Source organism: Gracilinanus agilis, chromosome 3, assembly GCF_016433145.1.
Source record: "Gracilinanus agilis isolate LMUSP501 chromosome 3, AgileGrace, whole genome shotgun sequence".
Classification (NCBI taxonomy): domain Eukaryota; kingdom Metazoa; phylum Chordata; class Mammalia; order Didelphimorphia; family Didelphidae; genus Gracilinanus; species Gracilinanus agilis.
The window spans coordinates 33,573,336-33,592,962 of record NC_058132.1 but is presented as its reverse complement, the minus strand read 5'-3'; the positions used below and the strand labels follow the sequence as shown (position 1 = coordinate 33,592,962).

General features: G+C 47.8%; 1 protein-coding gene across 1 annotated transcript in view; it reads left to right on the top strand.

The window, feature by feature from the left end:
• The window catches only part of PANK4 (pantothenate kinase 4 (inactive)), a 41,266-nt gene extending 22,348 nt beyond the window's left edge, over nt 1-18,918 (top strand). Inside the window, exons 10-19 of the mRNA XM_044668649.1 lie at nt 6,150-6,305; nt 8,340-8,452; nt 9,814-9,901; nt 11,823-11,974; nt 13,274-13,329; nt 13,671-13,720; nt 14,965-15,069; nt 15,539-15,639; nt 15,894-15,962; nt 18,355-18,918. Of these exons, the coding sequence (XP_044524584.1) occupies nt 6,150-6,305; nt 8,340-8,452; nt 9,814-9,901; nt 11,823-11,974; nt 13,274-13,329; nt 13,671-13,720; nt 14,965-15,069; nt 15,539-15,639; nt 15,894-15,962; nt 18,355-18,568 (1,104 nt within the window). The 3' untranslated portion in view covers nt 18,569-18,918. The remainder of the gene's footprint in view (nt 1-6,149; nt 6,306-8,339; nt 8,453-9,813; nt 9,902-11,822; nt 11,975-13,273; nt 13,330-13,670; nt 13,721-14,964; nt 15,070-15,538; nt 15,640-15,893; nt 15,963-18,354) is intronic.
• Nucleotides 18,919-19,627: the final 709 nt, after the last annotated feature.

Below are 19,627 nucleotides of genomic sequence, written 5' to 3'. Positions count from 1 at the left end.
ATCACATCAGGCCCTCTTGTCTAATTGTTCAGTTGTATCAGTCACATCCTATTAGTGACCCATTTAGGATTTTCATAGCAAAGATACTGGAATGGTTTGCCATTTCCTTAACTAAGGCCAACAGTGTGAAGTGATTTCCTTAGGGTCACATAGTTACTAAGTGTCTGAGGCTAGATTTGAACTCAGGAAGATGAGTCATCTGATTCTAATCCCAGAGCTCTATCCACTGTGCTACTTAGCTACCTCCTGTCTAATTAGACTCCCTCTGATGATGCCAAAGTTCTGAAGGTTTACATTTGTTATCTCTCCATATAAGAATGTAGAAGAAATGTTTATCATTCATGTTTATCATTTTATGCTTCTTTTGGATCTCATGTTTGAATGTCAGGTTTTCTATTTAGTTCTGGTCTGTTCATCAGGAACACTTGGTAGTCTGTGTCATTAATATCCATTTTTTTCCCTCTTGTAGCATTATACTCAGTTTTTCTGGGTAGGTTATTCTTTGCTGTAATCTTAGATCTTTTTTTACCAGAGTATCATATTCTGAACCCTCTATTCCTTTATAGGGGTGTCTGCTAAATCTTGTATAATTATGACTATGGGTTCACAGTATCTTTTTGGTTTCTTAATAGTACTTTTTCCTTGACTTGGGTGCTTTGGATTTTGTCTTCATTTATTCCTGAGTGTTTTCATTTTGAGGTTTCTTTTAGAAGTTAACCAGTGGAGTCTTTTCAATTCCTATTTTGCTTTCTGGTTCTAAGATATTTGGACAGTTTTCCTTTATAATTTCTTAAAATATGATGTCTAGGCTCTTTCTGTGTTCTTAGCTCTGAGGTAGTTCAGGGTTTTGTTTTGTTTTTTAACCCTTACCCTTGCCTTCTGCCTTAGAATCAATACTATGTATTGGTTACAAGGCAGAAGATGTTAAGTGACTTGCCCAGGGCCACAGAACTAAGAAGTATCTGAGGTCAAATTTGAACTCAGGGGCTCACATCTCTAGGCCTGACTCGCAATCCACTGAGCTACCCAGCTGCCCCCTAGTCCAGTGATTCTTAAATTCTCTCCCCTTCGTTTATTTTCTAGGTAATTTTTCTTATAAAAATTTGATGTTTTCTTCTATTTAGCCTTTAACTTTATTTAATTGTTTTTCTGATTTCTCTCCCATAATCGTTAGCTTCCACTTGGCCAGTTCTAATTTTTAAGGGATTATTTGTCAGTGAAGTTTTGGGCTTCTTTTATTGAGTTGTTATTTATTTATTTATCCGCTCATTCATTCATTCGTTTATCTATTTATTTGTTCATTCATTTATTTGTTTTTTAGGGCCTTAACTTCTGTGTATTGGCTCCTAGGTGGAAGAGTGGTAAGGGTGGGCAATGGGGGTCAAGTGACTTGCCCAGGGTCACACAGCTGGGAAGTGTCTGAGGCCGGGTTTGAACCTAGGACCTCCTGTCTCTAGGCCTGACTCTCACTCCACTGAGCTACCCAACTGCCCCCTTTTATTGAGTTGTTAATTCTCTTTTCATACTTTTCTTGCTTTACTCTCATTTCTTTTCCCAGTTTTCCCTCTACCACTTTTATTTGGTAACCCCTCTGTATTTTAAATAAGTCTTTGTTAGTTCTAGGCATTCTTGTTGGCCTTGTGTTTGCATTTTTTTCTTTGAGACTTTGCTTGTTGATGTTTTTAAATCATCGTCTTCTTTTAAGTTTGTGTCTTGAACTTCCTATCATCATAGTAGCTCTTTATGGTCAGGTTCTTTGCTCATTTTTCTAGCTTCATTTTTTGATTTTAGACTTCATGTTAACTTGGACTCTTCCTTGGGGATTGGGGATGGGTGGGATGGATATTGGGGATGGGTGGATAAATATGCCCAAGCATATGCCTTTTGATACTCTGCTGCTGCTTTCACCGCTTAGTCCGGGGGGACCTGCACCTTTTCATTGCCCCGAGAGTGGTGTGATCCAGGGAGGAGAGAGGTCTATGTTCCACATGTTCCTGACCCAGGTTTGGGTCTGTTGTTTGGATGTGTTTGGATGTGTTTGGATTTCCATAAACCATGGCTGAGATTAGTCACTGTTAGAGTGACTGCACTGCTTGGCTCCCCTTTGACCTTGGTCTCCTGCAGGCTTACATTTGGGGCCACAAGCTAGAAAGGAGCTGCTGCTGTTCTCCTGGTTTTAGATCCACACAGTGAAGTTTTCACAATTTTACTGTGCTCTGCTAGCACCCCTCGCTTTTGCCTTGCATCTGTGACTCAGAAGTGGGAATGGATGACAGCCCTGCCACATGGCCCCATTCCTCCTTCCAGTGTTGGTTTGGTGTTCCTGGGTGTTCCTGTGGTGCTCTGCTTGTCTCCCTCTCCTTCCCTGGCCTCTGGAGCCCTCTAGTCCTGCCCTTGCTGCCCTCATGGGCAGGCCTTCCCCCAATCCTCCTGCAGAACTCCCTGTCTGTCTGCTTAGGCTGTCTAGGGCAGGCAGATGATTCACTCATTACAGCTTTTCTTGCCTTTCAGATCAGGAATTTAGCCTGGCACACTTTAAATTGTTATGGAGGAGTATGCTGGGAAAACGAGGCAAAGATGCTGTCTTTCCACCATCTTGACTGCCTTGTCCAGGGCTGCTTCCTCCAGCACGCCTGTCCCATTGCCAATCACTTCCATTTCTCTCTAGACTCTTGACAGGCGTTACTTCATTTGATTCTCACAATGACTCTGGGAGGCAAGTGCTCTTCTGAGGCAGACAGAAATGACTCGTCTGGTGTCACACAGCCAGGACGTCACTGAGGAAAGACTGAAGCATTCTGGCTCCCATCTCAGTTCTCTTCATCCTGCCTTGCTTTGCCTTCCTTTGAGGGGCCACGCTTGTGTCTGGCGTAACCATTGAACCAAAGCCTTTCCTTGCAAGGTTTTGGCCATGGCCCCAACATTAACCTTTAGAGCCTGTTAGAGACTTGGCAGCTCTGCGTGTTTTGTTGGCTTTCAAAGTCCATTTGGCCTCAGAAGTATAAGATCTGCTGCCAGTGACCTCCTTAAAGTGTCCAGCCTTCAGAAACCTCCTGAGCTGACTTAGGCCCACTCGCTCCAAAGTCAGGGACTTAGGTCGATTGAGTATTAAACAGAGGCTTTTGAGAAACAAAGGTGGTGTGAGGGCATGAGAAAGAAGCTCGTGACCTTCGAATTCCCCACCTTCTCCTTGGCCAGTGGTTTCTTTATTTGTCTTTTAATTTTCAGTCACCAGCCTCTTATAAAATAACTTGAGTTTTAGAACCTGAAGTAATCTTAGAGATTATCCATTCCAAACTCCTAATTTTTTTTTGGGGGGGGGGTAAAGCCCATTGAAGTGATCTTGCATGGGACCACATCATAAACTGATAAGTTCAAGTCTCATCTCATCCATTAGCTGTATGACCTGGGCAAGTCACTTCATCTTTTTCTGCCTTAGTTTCCCTAGCTGTAAAATGGGAAAAACTGTACCTACATCCTAGAGTTTTTGTGAGGATCAGATGAGAAAGTATGAAACTTTAAAGTACTTTATTGGGACAGGTAGGTAGCATAGTGGATAGAGAGCCAGGCCTGGAGTTGGGAGGACCTGGGTTCAAATCTGGTCTCAGATACTGCTAGCTGTGTGACCCTGGGCACTTAACCAATTGCCTAATCCTTGCCCTTCTGTCTAAGAACTGACACTAAGAAGATAAGGGCTTATAAAAGGAAAAAAAAAAGCATTTTATTAATGCTATAATCATCCTCATCCTCATCACATGGTGGCTTAGTGACAGAACTAAGCCTAGAACCCAGGTCTCATCATTTTTAGTCCTGTGCATTCTTCAGTGGAAATATTCTTATTTGAATGTTTTATTTGCTCACATTTTCCCTCATGGGTTTCAGAGCCTCCAGAAGCCTTGCTTCTCTCTCAGCCTATTGGGGTAGATCAATAGTGGGTTCATGTTGATAAGGAAGAACAACCCACCAGCCATGCCCAGGTGAACTTTGGATTTTGCAGGTATTCAGCTGCCAGGCTTGCCTTTGCAGAGCTGTTCACCCCCATCCTGCCCTGGGGGTTGGCCACAGCAAACAGGTGCCAAGGGAAAATGCATTTTTTGAACTTTCTTTCAGTGTCACCCTGCTCGGATTGGTGTTAATCAATGACAAGATGGTTGATTTCACAGTGCTGTCATGGTGGAAATCACCGATTTCGTGGCCTGTCACGGGTTTATTGAATAACCATATCCAAAATGACACGTTGCTTTTGTGGCCAAGGAAACTTAGCACAAATGATCCCCATGCACTGAAAAACAAACAAAAAAACAATGGTTATAGCAATTAAGTTGTGAATTGAATATTGACATTCCTGTGAAATAAAGGCCTTCCCATTGCTTCTCTCGGCCTTTTGGCTAAAATCAAGTGTAAAGACCTTCCTTTGAGGCCCACGTGCCAGAATGGGAATGTGGTTGAAACCAAATCCAATCCAGATGAACTTGGAAATTGAGATTGCATATGACCGTGTTGCAGCTTTTTTTTTTTTTTAACCTTTATGTTCTGTCTTGGAAGCAATAGTAAGTATTGGTTCTAAGGGAGAAGAGTGATTAGGGCTGGGCAATGGGGGTTAAGTGACTTGCCTAGGATCACCCAGCTAAGAAGTATTCGAGACCACATTCGAACCCAGGACCTTCTGTTTCTAGACCTGGCTCTGTTCCCTGAGTCACTTAGCTGTCCCCAGCCTTCTTAACAAAGGAACAGGTTTTGAATATTTCTAGGGTGTCAGGTGTCATTCTTAGGACTGATCTGATTAAAGAGCTAAAAGGAATCACTTTCATAATTTTGGAAGTTGGTGATTGAGTGATTAATTTCCCTAGTCTAAAGGACTCTGTCTAGCCCTGGGCTTTTTGCCTTTCTCTGTTATTGATCCCTTATAGCCAGTGGACAGTTGGGGAAAACCTAGAGATCTCAGATCTAGAAAATGAGATACAGGGGATTACCAAGGAAAACAACAAGAGGGAAGTAGAGTGATCCGGGAAGAAGAGAATTGGGAACTCAAAGTTTTTTTAATGAATGTTAAAAATTGTTTTTACATGCAATTGGAAAAATAAGAAAGAAATATAGTGGTCATCCTAATAAACAATCCAGTTCCTGGCCCCCTGTTCTGGACCTTAGCAGACTAGTTCCTTGAGCTTCTGGGATCATACAGCTCCTACCTTCATGGGTACTCACATTTGGTTGGTTTGGTCCTTTGGCAGAAGAGACCCAGTTTGTGTCTAGGCTTTGCTAGGGCTTATGCTTTACTGGTAAAGCCTTCCAGAGAACCTAGATTCACCTCTGTTCTCCACTGAAGCATTTTAGTGGGAGAAATGATTATACTCTTAAAAGTAAGGTAGATTTCTTGCTTGGTGACTTACTATGGAGGAAGTCTTTGAAGAATCATATTGTAAAGTCCATCATCATATTCCTAGTGCAATCATTCTTTATCATTGACTTGGAAACTTAACAGCCATTCCTTTACTGAGCTTGTCACATTTCCAAATTGGGCTATTTGAAAACCAGACTTCTCTTCTTTCAGAAGTTCTCATTGCCTAATCTTGTACTGGGCATTTGACCTTCTCTTCCATACTCTAGGCAGAAGGAGAAATGATTGTGACTGCTCACTAGTTAGGAGCTCTCAGCAGACAGTCTTTGAGAGAGTTCACCCAATCTATATGCAGGCTGGGGAGCCGAGATCACAGCCTTTTTTGGGAAACAGAGGCTGAAGGGTCCAACTTTCCCAGAGCAGTAAGAAGATACATCCCAATCACCCTTTGAGTGCCTCCTTTCCCTGGAACAGAAGAAATCAATCCTTAGACATCTAAGACCCACCCACCAGGTGATGGGCCTGGTGCCGGATATAGAAAGACAAAAAGGAAACTGCCTCTGCCCTCAAGGAGCTGACTTTTTAATGGAGGATACGTGATAGAAATAAGTAGTTGCATACAAAGTACATGAGATGGAAGAAAGCATTGGGTTAGTTCATGGGAAGAAGTTAGAATAGAATTTTCTTTCCATGGCACAGTAAGGGTGAAGAATTCAACTTTTCTATTTTTCCTTCTGTGAAAGACTGTAAAAGAGAGGGTTGGTCTTCTAGAACGCCTAAGTAAGTGACTTCTTTTCTTTTTTTTCCTCAGTTTGATTTGTTGGAAATGGATAGGTTAGAGAGGCCATTGGTTAATCTGCCCCTCCTCCTAGACCCATCTTCTTATATCCCTGACACGGTTGACCTCACAGATGATGCCATGGCCCGGAAATACTGGCTTACCTGCTTTGAAGAAGCACTTGATGGGGTAAGTGCTAAGAAAACTGAATATATTAAATCAATGCATTTGAGCCTTTGTTTGTTGTGAGAGGAGATTGAAAACTCCAAGGACTTCTGGAAAAGGGGGTCCTCTGGGCCTCCATGTAGTTTTTGTTGCTTTTCAAAGCATCCTTCCTTACAACAAGCCTTTTGGATGGTTCGAATTCTTGCTGTAACTTTCCTGGCACAATGAATAATGCAGGTTGCAGGGTTGAGGTAGAAGCAAGATGGTGGTGTGTCTTGGTAAATTTTCTCCTCTCATAAGGCTAGTTTCAGTCTCTTTCAGTCTCTTCTAAAGTGGATTCCTTTGGTTAGGGCATATCAGTCAGGCTAAGGTAAAGACTAAAACTCCAGGTGGCCTCCTTTTTGAGGTAGCCCCTCTACTGGTAGCCAGCTTCTCTGGCAGTGGGCCTTCAAACAAAAGGGGAAGCCAGCAAAGGTGTGTGAATGTAGAAATTAGGCCAGCCTAGCAATCACCTACCATTTATTAAGCTCCTGTGTGCCAAGCTCTGCAGTGGGGTTTGAGGATCCAGAAGGAAAGAATGAAGCAGGTTCTGCCCTCAAGAAGCTTTTGTTCTAGTAGTAGTAAGAGCTCATTCCTTGGGAATTATGCTGTCTGGGTCTAAGATAGCCCCAAAGGGGAACTCAGGTTTATCCTCCCCTTTCTGTTCTGCAGGAGGCAGCTCCTCAGAGTTCAGAATGAACTACTTCTGATACTCATTGGCTCACAGGATCACAGATCCTGTGTCCAAAGCAGATCACCTTAAATAAGGGGAGTTTTGGGAGGGGGTGGTGGTGGTGGTAAGCATTTACTCAGCTCCTATTATGTACTGGGCACTATTCTGAGTGATTTATACATTTTATCTCATTTGATCCTCACAATAACCCCATGAGGTGAGTGGGGTTATTATCCCCATTTTGTAGTAGAGGGACCTGAGGCAGATGGAGGTTAAATGATTTGCCCAGAGACACATAGCCAGTAAGTGTCTGAAGCTGGGTTCGAATTCAGATCATAAATAAGTCATCTGGCAGAATGGTGTATAGTTCATACTTAATTCTTCCTCTCACTCTAATAAGATGACATCTTTGACAAAAAGGAGCCCTTAGAGAACCATACAGAGCCATGGAGTCTAATTCCCTCATTTTACAGATGAGGTTACTGAGACTTAGAGAGGAGAAGGTACTGAAGTACCTCAGCAAGATGGTGCCAGAGCCAGGCCTAAACCCAAGCTCTCCTGCCTCCTAGTTTGGCATGTATGTCCATAGATTGTGTCCTGTGGCTCTTAGGGTCTCAACAATCGTATCCGCTGATTCTTTCAGGACCCATGGGTAGTGTTTGTCTAAACCAGATGATTCCCTGCTCTCCTCAAGGGCGGTCGGGGGCTCTCTGACCCGCCTGTCTTTGCTTGGCTCTCAGCTCCTTTGGTCCTCTTTTTTGTTCTGTCATTTTCAGGGTAAAGGCTGTCTCAGCACTCATTTGTATACCACGGGCTTCTTGGTGGCCAATAAGATGAGAAAAAGGAATTATTTTTTAATTATTACATTTTACCTTTCAAACAAATTCATTTTACCTTTCCCACTGAGCATCCTTAGTAGCAAATATTAAAAAATTGTATGAATCTTTTGTTTGGATGTCTTTTGGTTTTGATGATGTTTTGATGGCATTTACCAACCTATCCTTTCCTCTCTACTCCATAACTGAATCAAAAGGGAGGGAAATCACAATTCAGCAGAACCTTCTTCGTTTTGTAGCCGTCATTCTCCTTGGGGCCAATGGTCACTAATTTCCTAGCATTCTTCCCAATTCATATTGCCTTTATTGGCATCATTGTCCCCCATGTAATAGCCAGTAACATGGCAGAGTGAGATGTTTACACCTTCCTATTGGGCTGGTGTCCATCAGATCGGTTGGGGGTCAGTTGTCTTCACAAGGCCATTTTGGCCTCTGCCCACACTTGTTGTTGTCACGTGAGCAGCTGCTTTGGGCTCTCTTGTTTTGAACTGAATTTCTCGTGCCTGCTAGGTGGTGAATCGGGCTATAGCCAGTCAACCGGATGCCATCGATGCAGCTGAACGGGCTGAGAAGTTCCGACAGAAGTACTGGAATAAGCTTCAGACACTGAGACATCAGCCATTGTGAGTCCCTGTGCTTTCCCCCGCAGCATCACCTTCTCTAGCGCAGCACGGGCTCCCCTATGCCTGCAGATGGGTGGCCTTCGGGGTCTCGTCGGCCCCCAACCCTGAATGGTTCCCTCTGGCTGGAGCCTTCTCAGCTCACTGATCCCGGGTGGGGGGGGGGGGAGGGCTGGAGGTGTCTGGGATGTGGTGGCCTTTTCCCTCAAGGCAGAAATGGCCAGCCATGGCCATCCTGGAATATCAAGTTCTCACTTGGCAAATGGAATGCTCTTAAAAGAGATTTATATGTTAGACTTTCTTCCCCTCTCCATTCTCCCCGCCTTTTTTTTTTTTTAAACTCTTACCTTCCGTCCTAGAATCAGTATTGTGTATCAGTTCCAAGACAGAAGAAGGGTAAAGACTAAGCAGTGGGGGTCAAGTGACTTGCCCAGGGTCACATAGCTAGAATTGTTGGAGGCCAGATTTAAACCCAGGGCTTCTCAGTCCCCTGAGACATCTAGCTGCTCCCCTCTCCCTCCTTTTTAATGGTAATCAGATATATGAAAGAAGGAGAATAAGTGACTCCCACATGATAGTACCCATTTCAGGGGCCCTTCAGGGGTTCCTGGTTCTTTGTCCACAACCACTTTGTAAAGCAAGAGGTGCTGGTGCTGCCACCCCCATTCTGTTATTCATTCCCAGTCATGAGGCCTCTGGGGGTGCCACAGTGCACAGGGGTCAACAAGACCTGAGCCCAGATGTGGCCTTAGGCCCTGACTAGTTCGATGACTGAGCAAACCATTTAGACTCTGCTCAGTTTCCTCATCTGTAAAATGGATGTAGAAAGAGAACTTCCCAGGTTGTTGTGAGTCAGAAGGCCCTCGGGGGCTTCCATTCTAATAGGAGAGACAACGGGGAAGAGTGGGGGCAAGGAAGGGTGTTTGGTGTGGAAAGTGGAGCTGGAGGGGAGGAAGTGGACCCAGCCTTTCCAGGAGGCAGTGGCTTACGGCTCAGATACCAGATGGCACCAGGGGGACTGGAGCAGCTGGTAAGATGACTGTGGGGAGGGGCCAGTGAAGGATCCCTGCCACATGCCTGGCTAGAGTGGCTGTCTGAGACACCCTTTGGGTCAGGCCAGGGGTTCTCTGGGAGGCCAAGGGCCTGAGGTTGTGTGCCTGGGCCTCCTCAGACCACGGGGCTTTTTTCTGGTTTAGGCCTGAAACAGATGTTCATTTTTTGTCTACATTTTCCACTAAGGTGCATTCATGGTCTGTCCATACTTAACGGAGAAACACTTCCTATTGGACCGGCAGCACAGGCAGTCATTGCGTTGGCTGGCCCTGAGCGTTCGTTCATTTGGTTTCTCTTGGTCTTTTCCTCAGTGCCTATGGAACCCTAACAGTGAGGAGCCTGTTAGAAACAAGGGAGCACTGTTTGAATGAATTCAACTTTCCAGATCCCTATTCCAAAGTAAGTCCTGCCTTCCTTACAGAGTGCCCAGAAGTGTAAGTCTGCAGATGGTTGCTTTGGTTTTTTCAAATTTGCCTGTTTTGGATTGCAAAGGGAGCTGGGGCACTTGGAACCTGGGAAAGGGTGAGAGACTAGGGGGCTATCTTATTGGTCACCAGTTTTTATTCAGTTGCAAGAACCTCTTAGCTCCCTGGTGACTGGCCCCAGTAACTAAGCAGCTGCTCATGAGGGTGTCCATACCCTCCCCCCCAAACTAAGTCAGCCCTCTCTGTTGGCAGTGTCTGCTGAAAGGCTGTGGAGTGAAGGCGCCACGGTGATTTCCCCCATAGATCACATAGAGGTATCGTGTGGGGGGTGCTTTTATACCCAAGATGTTCAGGTAGGGGGGAGGGAGGAGGGCGGACAGAGAAAGGAGACACAGAACCAGCTAGATCTCAGGAGTGGTTTCTGAGGGTGAGGCTTTTGGCTCTGTGGGGGATCATTGGGTCGGCCAAGCACCCCCTCTTGTCCCGTGATAAGCCAAGTAGAGGAAGGCCTACTGTATCTCAGAGAGAAGTGGGTGCTTCTCTTGCATTTAAATGACTGGCCATCCCTTCAAAAAGGCTGAGTGCTAAGCACAGGCCTGTTGGGCTTCATCCCAGGAGAGAAAGAAGCCTAGATCAGATTCCCCAAGTGCCCCCCCAGCTCCACAGTCCTCATCCCCTAGTTTGTGGATGACTATTCTAGGGCAAAAGGTGTTTGGCATCAGGGTGCCAAAGTGCATGTATTTGTCTTATTTTAAAAGTCACTTTCATAGTGACTCATCATAGCAGCTGCTGTTAGAACTCTTTCCACTTATTATTAGTAAATGGGATGAGTGGGGCATGTCCTTGGGTTGGAGGGGGCCACTACAGCAAAGTCAGGAATGTCAGGTCTATGGAGCAGTCTCCCCTCCTCAGGAGGCCTAGGTTTGGGCCTCTTGTGGGGAAATATGTCATGTTGGACTCCCCCAAGCAGTCTGAGGCTTCTGCCAATGAGAGACAGAAGACCTGACCCTAACAGGCTTTCCTGGTTAAGAGTTGAGCTGGGAAGGCAGTGCAGTCTGGGTGTGGAGGGAGAATCTTTCTAGTCTTCCTTCTCCCCTTCCCTTCCCCCAGCCCACCCCTCAATTCTGCCATGCTGATCTATCCTGGGGGTTGTCCAGGTGCCCACTCACCCCTTGATGCCGCCATGATGACCCACCCTCCTGGGGGGCTGTCCAGGTGCCCACTCATCCTTCAGTGCTGCCATGCTGAACTCTGGGGGGGATTTGCCCAGGTGCCCACCAACCCTTCAATGCTACCATGCTGACTCATCCTCCTGGGGGGGCTACCCAGATGCCCATCAACCCCTTGATGCTGCTGTGCTGATCCACCCTCCCAGGGGGCTGCCCAGATGCCCACTCTCCCCATGATGCGGCTTTGTTGACCCAACCTCCCAGGGGGCTGCCCAGGTTCACACACCCAACCACAGGGAAATCCACTGGCCATCGGAAACATTTGGCCCCCAGGCTGGTCATTCTGGCATTATTCTTGGTCAGATTTCTAGTTTGATAAACGTGGCTTGGGTGATGGTATTTGTGTCCCCAACCCGTATCCCAGTAACCAGTGGCCAGGCTGTGGTCAGAGGAGGGAGGAGGCCACTAAAGTACTCAACACTGGCTAAGGATGGGTCTCCCTGGGTCACTCAGTGCTTGAGGAAGCCCCTGAAGAGCAGTCGTTATGCTTGTTGCCTTGTCTGTGCTGAGTGCTGTACTGATAACGGTGACTTGTTGGTCCATTAGAGGCCATGAACCTAGAGGAGAATGCTTGAGTGCTTGGAAGTGGTCTTGGGGACTGAACAGCTGCTACTGGGTAAGACGATTTCTTCATCTGTACATCCAATGTCTCGTATCTTTCTACAGGTAAAACAGAGAGAAAATGGCATAGCGTTAAAATGTTTTCAAAGAGTAATCAGATCTTTGGATTCATTAGGCTGGGAGGAGAGGCAGTTTGCTCTGGTGAAAGGACTTCTTGCGGGGAATGTCTTTGACTGGGGAGCAAAAGCAGTCTCAGAGTAGGTGTTCAATGTTTCACGGCACCGTTTCTAAGCACCTTCCCTCCACCCCATTTTGGTGTTTCTTGCCCTTCTGGAGACCCCAGCCCCAGTTGAGTTGAATGATGTGAATGTGACCAATCCACTCCCGCCCCTGAGTGCCCTCTGCTTTTATTTCTGGAATGGTTGGTGAGGCTGAGGCCATGCCCTACACAAGTCTGCCTCTAGGCCTACTCCAGATGGAGAACCAGCCAGCCTGGCTTAGAGTAGGCCGAGGGTTACTTCAGCCTTTGTCTCAAACAGCAGACACCTGTTTCCTGACTGTCCTGAGCTTTTTCATCTTCACCCACGGAGTCACAGACCTCCATAGTTTGAATGAAACACCCTGAGCTTCTGGGCAGGGGCGCACTTTAAAGAACATTTGAGAACAACCATCCATTCCAGTGGTCAAACCCCCACCCTCAAGGAAGCTTCTTTTCCCCAGGATCATCTGATTGACCATCCTGAGAAGCCCATGTGAAATGGACTTATTTCTAATTCCTTCTTGTGTTCATTGGGATATTTCATGTTTTTATACCCTGTCACCTTCTTAATTGCTAAAGTAACATAGATTTGTAAAATTACAAATGTTTCCATCACATTGTACATAAAGGTAGAGAGAAGCATCTGCTTTAACCTATTAACTTTCCTGCTGGTTTGAGATGACCTGGCCTTGCCATCCTCATCTAAATATGCTTTGGGGAATGATCTGAGCTTTGTAACCTTTTTCTTTCTTTCTTTCTTTCTTTCTCTTTTTTTTTTTGAAACTATTATTGGGTTTAAAAGAAACTAAAATCTGGCAACATCAGTGTATTTTCTTCCCTTTCAGAGCCCTTTCCCAACCTCCTTTGCTTACCCTGTGGGTAACTCTTAGAGTCTCTCTACCCATCAGTGTAGGAGCATACAAGGGCCAGCTTCCCATTAGACTTTTCCCACGTAAACATGTTCTGTAGGTCAAAGACTGTGATTGAGGACTGTGCAGTTCTTAAAGAGTCACGTCCTACTTAGCCTCCAGGTACTGCCCTTTTGGAATATGGAGTTCCCTGGTAGAGAAAGACGTCCTTGTTGTCCATGCCCCTGAGTCTGTCTGGAGCAAGATCCTCTGGCCCAGTCTCCAGAGGTGGACTCCATTGTCCCATAGCTCCTCAGCCCCCTACCCAGAACCCGCACCCTCAACCCATAAGGGTTTGGTGACTCTGCTCTTATGTTGTGCTTTGATTCTCCATATGGAGCGGCTCAAGCTAACGGGCTTTTTATTCATAGCTTTTTTTCTTTGTCCAGTGTTCTGGAATCTGAACCACAGTTTGGATTTGAAGAAGCCAAGAGGAAATTACAAGGTACGGATGCTCTAGGCTCATGAAGGCAGGTGGCTAGCATGGGGCAAGGGGCCTGGGATAGCCCACCGACTGATGGCTGGCACTGCCCAGGATAGCCCTCTCCCATGGAGGATGACTGGCACTAACTGGGATAGCTGACTGACTGACTGATGGCTGGCACTGCAGGAACTCCCTTGCATGGCTTAATTTCCCTTCTTCCTCATTAAAATGTACTGAGTTGTCAAAGAGACAAACCTCCTTGGAGGGAGGGGAACAAAAGTTCCTCCCAAATCCCCTTTGATGACTATGGAAGGCTGTGAAGGCCTCATTAACAGGGTTCTGTCTTCTGGCCTTTCCTCTAGAGCGCCCCTGGCTAGTGGACTCCTATGGGGAGTGGCTGCAGCGGTTAAAGGTAGGTGTGTGTCCAGACTGTCCAAGTGAGTGCTGGCCCAATGCTGTCGGGATGGACCCAAGATGGAGCTGGGGGTGGGGAGCCCACTGCTCTGTCTTTGGGGTGGGCATTACCCCTGGCTCTTGTGCTTCTTTGAGCCTCCTGCCCTTTTACCTTATTGATGAGGGATGAGGAAGAAGAAGGAGCAGGCAAGGCAGTGTGTGGCCTCAAGGAAAAAGGCCTGTGGGAGACTGAGAAAGACTAGGTGTTGCTATGGAGATGAAATTGGGCACGAGATGCGCCCCCTTTGGGGCTTGTGTGGTAGGGAGAGAGTGGCCCTGAGGAGGATGGGGGTCCACTGCAGAGCTGCCATCTGCTTCCTGCACATCACTGCCTTCGGTGTGCTAGACACTGTGGTTTGTGTATGTGTGTGCATGCACCCTTCTTTCTGTTTTTTGTTTTCTGTTTTTAAACAATTCTCCAACAAAAGCTTGAAATCTCATAGAGGTCATTGATTCTTTCAAGGTTTAGTTTACTCCCAGCTTCTGCAAGAGGCCTTTCCCACCTGCTATTCCACTTTGTACATGTCCCATATGGACCGAATGACTCCCTTCTACTGTCTTCCCTTCAGCATGTCCACTTCTCTTCTTTGGATTCCCAGGATTTAGCACAGTGCCTGGCACATAGTAGACATTTACTAAATGCTTATTCCTTCCCCACTTCTCACTTCAGCATCTGGGCATGCAGAAGCCATTTTGTGTAGTCTAAGGAAGAGTTAGAAACATATGAGATGTTTGTGATGGCCCAGTTGGAAGTAGAGATCATATTATGAAAACATCAGTTGGAAGCAACTGAGGCCAGTATCAGGGCTGACTCACTCGTTGTCTGCCTTCATGTTCTGTGGGAGTGACTGTATGGGAGAAGGGATAACCCTTGCTCTACCTGGCCTCAGAGGACAAGCCTGGAGCAGGGATGTGGAGAGCTAGAGGGAGGCAAGTCATGGTTTGAGGTCTGGAAAGATCCTGACATTAGAGCTGCTCCAGAATGGGAGGAGGGGGCTTCCTCCAAGCGCCTGAGTTGGATCCTCCTCCCCAGAAGCTTGCAGACTGAGGCTGGATGGCCACCAGTCTATGAGTCTTGTACGGGTCAGACCATCAGGCCCCCAAGGGTCCCTTCTGCCTTGGGCATTCTCTGCTTCTGTGATGATTATTTTTTAAATTTGGAAACTCCTGTTCCAAACTGAACATCCTGGTTTTGTCTTACAGGGTCCCCCTCATAAATGTGCCTTAATTTTCGCAGATAACAGTGGAATAGACATCATTTTGGGAGTCTTCCCCTTTGTCAGGGAGCTACTCTTTAGAGGAACAGAGGTGAGTGTGTGCCGTCCATAACTGGAGACCTTTGGCCAGACCAGCTCATGTGTCTCTCACTGCCAGGATTCTAGGTGTCAAAATTTGGAGGTGACTGGGGGTTCTGATGAGAAGTAGGCAGAAAGAATCAGATCCTAACAGTGAATGGCGGTCTAGTTGGACATGGTGATATTTCTGGAGATGGGATTTTCCCATGCCCCCAAATCTAGTAGACTAGCTCCGTATAGGGTTCTTAGGGAGCACGTTGGTCTGGTCCTCCAGGGGCAGACAGAATTCGTGAGCCCTCCCATTCCCAAGCTCCACCCATTTGTACATTCTTAAAGAATGTCTGCTCTTAGACAAGCTCTGTTCTTAAATGCTAAGCAGCAGAAGCGTCCATGTCCTAGCTGAGCCTGAGGTGGCGCCGCCAGCAACCCTCCCCTCTGGGCCGGCGATCGGTCCAGTGCTGACGTGGCCCTTTTTGCCGTAGGTCATACTAGCCTGTAATTCTGGACCTGCCCTCAACGACGTGACCTACAACGAATCTCTCATTGTGGCTGAGCGGATAGCGGCGATGGACCCCCTCATACAGTGAGTGTCCTCCCCGCCTGCTGCCAGCGGGATCTGTCCAGCGGGTGCTCCCGGAGGGGTCAGGGTGGATCTGGGAAAGCAGCACACTCTGAGGCAGTCCTTGGGGTGTGTGTGTGCACGTGTGTGTGCGTGTGTGTGTGTGCTCACGCGTGTGCGGGCATGTGCCTAAGCAGAGCTGCGTGGCCCTCAGGCCTGTGTGGGCGCTCCCTTGCTCCCTGGTGCTATTTCAAGTGCCCGTCTTTGATTCTGTCTAGATCGGCACTGAGAGAGGACAAGCTGCTCTTGGTACAGACCGGCTCGAGCTCCCCCTGCTTAGATCTAAGGTAACCCCAGAGTGTCAGCTGGCTCTGCATCAACAGGGGAGGAGGGAGGCTGGGCCTTCTTGGGTGTACGAGGATGGGGACAGCTCAGAAGTGGGGCTCTTATCCAGAGAGACAGAGACAGAGATAGAGACAGACAGACACGGTGATTGGGTGAAGGGGTGAAGGTTCCTGTTCTTGGGAGCCACCAGAAGCATCTCTAAGAAGTCAAGGCAGAAGAGTGGTAAGGGCGAGGCAATGGGGGTTAGGTGACTTGCCCAGGGTCACACAGCTGGGAAGTGTCTGAGGCCTGATTTGAACCCAGAATATCCTGGCTCCAGGCATGACTCTCAATCCACTGAGCCATCCCAACTGCTTCTTTTTTGGTCCCTCTTAAAAAGCATCATTCTGTAACTGTGACTCATCATGCTTGCTTGTGAATGTGTTCTGAGCAACTTGGTAGTTTGTGAACTTATCTTCTAGCACACAAAGCTGTTATGTGGCAGTGATTGGAAGCAAAGAGATGGGACTCAGCGCCTGCCCTCATCAAAGGGCACAAGAGGCCCATTTAAGTCACACTGGCGGCTGGGGTTTCTTAGGAAGTAGTGGGGTCCCTTCACCAAAAGTCTTCAGACACAGGCCATCTGAGTGCTTGTCAGGGCTGATGTAGAGGGGATGGCCTACATGGCTGTCGAGCCCCTTTTAACGGAAATTCTAGGGTTCTTTATCTATTCCAGCTTGGGAGAAGCTCCTCATCTGCCAGCTCAAGTAAGAAAGGCATTCAGCGCCAAGCACTGTCATTCAGACATTTGTTTTCTTGATCGCGGTGTGCCCAGGCCCCCACGCGAGCATAGCTGCCAGCCAGGGCTAGCCAGGAAAGCATCACTTATTGGGCAAGAACATTTGGAATGAGTCCAATTCCATATTCCCAATGGGTTTATTTGGAGGCGGAGCCGTTCTGTTACTGGGTGACAGAGTGGTCCAGCAGAGGGCCTTCAAGAAACCTTCTTGGCGAAGAATAGTTTCGCAAACTAGATCCAGCGATCCCTCACCTATCTCGGGAGTTACATTCCAGAGAGCCCAGTAGGTGAAAATCCACGAAGTAGCAGCATTACATTTATTTTATTATTTGCATCTGTTTTAAGGCTCTATAAGCGCTTGTCATTCTCCTCCACCCTTTCCCACACTCAACACTTCACGTGGGCGCCGTGAGGGAGAGCAAACAGACCGATGCTCCAGTCACGGAGCCAGGCAGCACCCAGGATACAGAGCCCGGCGCTGTGGTGCTCACCTGGATTCTGTCAGCCAGTAGTGGACCGTGTACAGTCTCGCACAGGTGTGCGAGTGCTGCTGGCGTACTGCATTTCCATCGTTACAAAATCCCGCGCTATGGCAAAAACCCCCGTGATACACAATGAGTGTTTTTGTTTAAACCTGCTTCCAGTGAAGCTATGAGAAGGGAACCATGATGTGGTGATGCAGTGAGGGACGACTGCATTCGTTTGCAAACAGATAATTGTTAGGAAGCTGCCCCTCCATTTAAGCCCTGCCTGGGACATATTCTGGCAGGATAATAGTGGGGAGGGTCCTAGGATTTGCCATATATGATTCTGTGCCTGTGCCCAGGCCATCCCTCTGCCCAGAGTCTCTTTAACTCCCTGAGGCCTTTGTGCCAGCTTGCCCAAAAGATGCTTTTTTCTGATTCCAAGTTTTTTTTAAAACTCTTCCCTTCTCTCTTAGAATTAATACTAAATACCCGTTCCAAGGAGGAAGGGCAGTAAGAGTTAGGCAATGGGGGTTAAGTGACTTGCCCAGGATCTCACAGCTAGGAAGTGTCTGAAGCTAGATCTGAACCCAGGACCTCCTGACTCCAGACCTGTTGTTCTCTATCCACTGAGCCACCCAGCTGCTCCTTTTTAAATGTTTATTATTAAGCCTCTCTGCCGAGTTCTGAGAGCCTGTCCATGAAATTACTTTGGGTTTATTTTGTCTCGTATCCTTCTCTTGCCCCACTCCTCCCCCCTTCCCCAGGGTAAGCTGGTTTTATGTCTCTAGTTCCTCACATTTCCTGGAGCCTCTTAAGAGTGGGGGGGCTTAATAACCTCCTTATTTGAAGATGAATTGCTCTCCCTCATCGGTGGAAGGATTTGCCGTGGTGATGGCATCACAGCCGAGGTTCCCCCCACAGTGATATGCTGTCAGTACCAAAAGAAGCGTCTGCTCATCCAGCCCAGCACGAGAAAGTCGGGCCTGATAGAGCACATGGGAAGGGCATAGTTAAGATTTGGCCCGGAGTAATAAGTGAAAAAGTGGAGGTTGATGTCCGCTCCACAGGCCCCCCAATGTCAGAAGGGGGAGCCCTTGCCCGCAGGCACCGCCGGGGGCCCCAGCTCACCTCTCCTCTCTTTCCTTGCAGCCGTCTGGACAAAGGGCTGGCGGTGCTGGTTCGAGAGCGCAGCACGGACCTGGTGATCATCGAGGGCATGGGCCGCGCCATCCACACCAACTACCACGCGGCCCTGCGCTGCGAGAGCCTCAAGCTCGCCGTCATCAAAAACTCGTGGCTGGCCGACCGGCTGGGGGGGCGGCTGTTCAGTGTCATCTTCAAGTACGAGGTCCCAGCCAAGTGAGCAGCCCCGCGGGGGCCCAGGGGCCGCCTGCCCTACACTTGCACTAGCTTTATTGTCAGTGGTAAAGAATGTATTTTTATTACAACAGGGAAATGGAATTCCAATCAGATTCTGTATTTATATTGTGCTTTTGTGACTCAAAGCAACAATATGACTAACTTGATAGACTATACCCACAAACGTATATATATATGTATATCACTCATATTGTTTATTTTGGTAAGTGTTTATTTTAATGCTGCAGTATTTGTGATGGAAAGACTTGACTTTTTTGTTCTGTGAGACATTCATATTGAAATATATTTAAATGTTAAAGAGACTTTTTAAATATATATCTATCTTTGACTAAACCCGCCAGCATTCGAATGGCCCGTACCAAATAGAGTTTTTGAAGAGCTCAGACTTGCTTTTGCGTGTTCGTGCCTTTAGGCTAGGCTGGCACTGCAGGCCTTTCTCGGCCCGCAGGTTTCTGGGCTCTTCTTTTTCACAGCCTCGGGGAGGCCCTGAGACCCCTTTGGGTAAAGAGCTCCAGGAGGCTGGCAGCCGGGCAGCAGAGTGGACCGTGGGCGCCTCGGAGTCCAGAGCCCGGCGGCACGATGGTCAGGGTGCCGGGCACAGGCGGGGACAGCTAGGCGGGGAGCCCTCGATGCCCCTTTCTCTGGGCCATTCTGAGCCTGGACTTCCCAGCGGGGCCGCTCGGCCCGCTCTCTTGTGGGATCTCCACAGCCACCAGAGCCCATTCTTGTCTTCTCTCCCAGGCTCCATGGCCAAACCGCAGCCGAAGGGAGGAGCAGGACAGGGGGACGACCAACTGGGCATTCCCTTTGCAAGGGATCTCCAGTCTGGCAGGCATGGCGGTGAGGCAAAGCATGTTCTCTGGACTCTTGAGTCTTGCCCGCTTCTCTGGGACCTTAAACGTACCTCACAGGCACTCCATGAATATTTGTGGACTGTGTGGTGCCCCATCAGGGGCAGCCGCCGGGTCTGAACCGTGAAGCTGGCTGTTCACACTCGGCTCTGGGGCAAGACGGATTCTCCCTTTCTCTTCCCCGCCCCCCC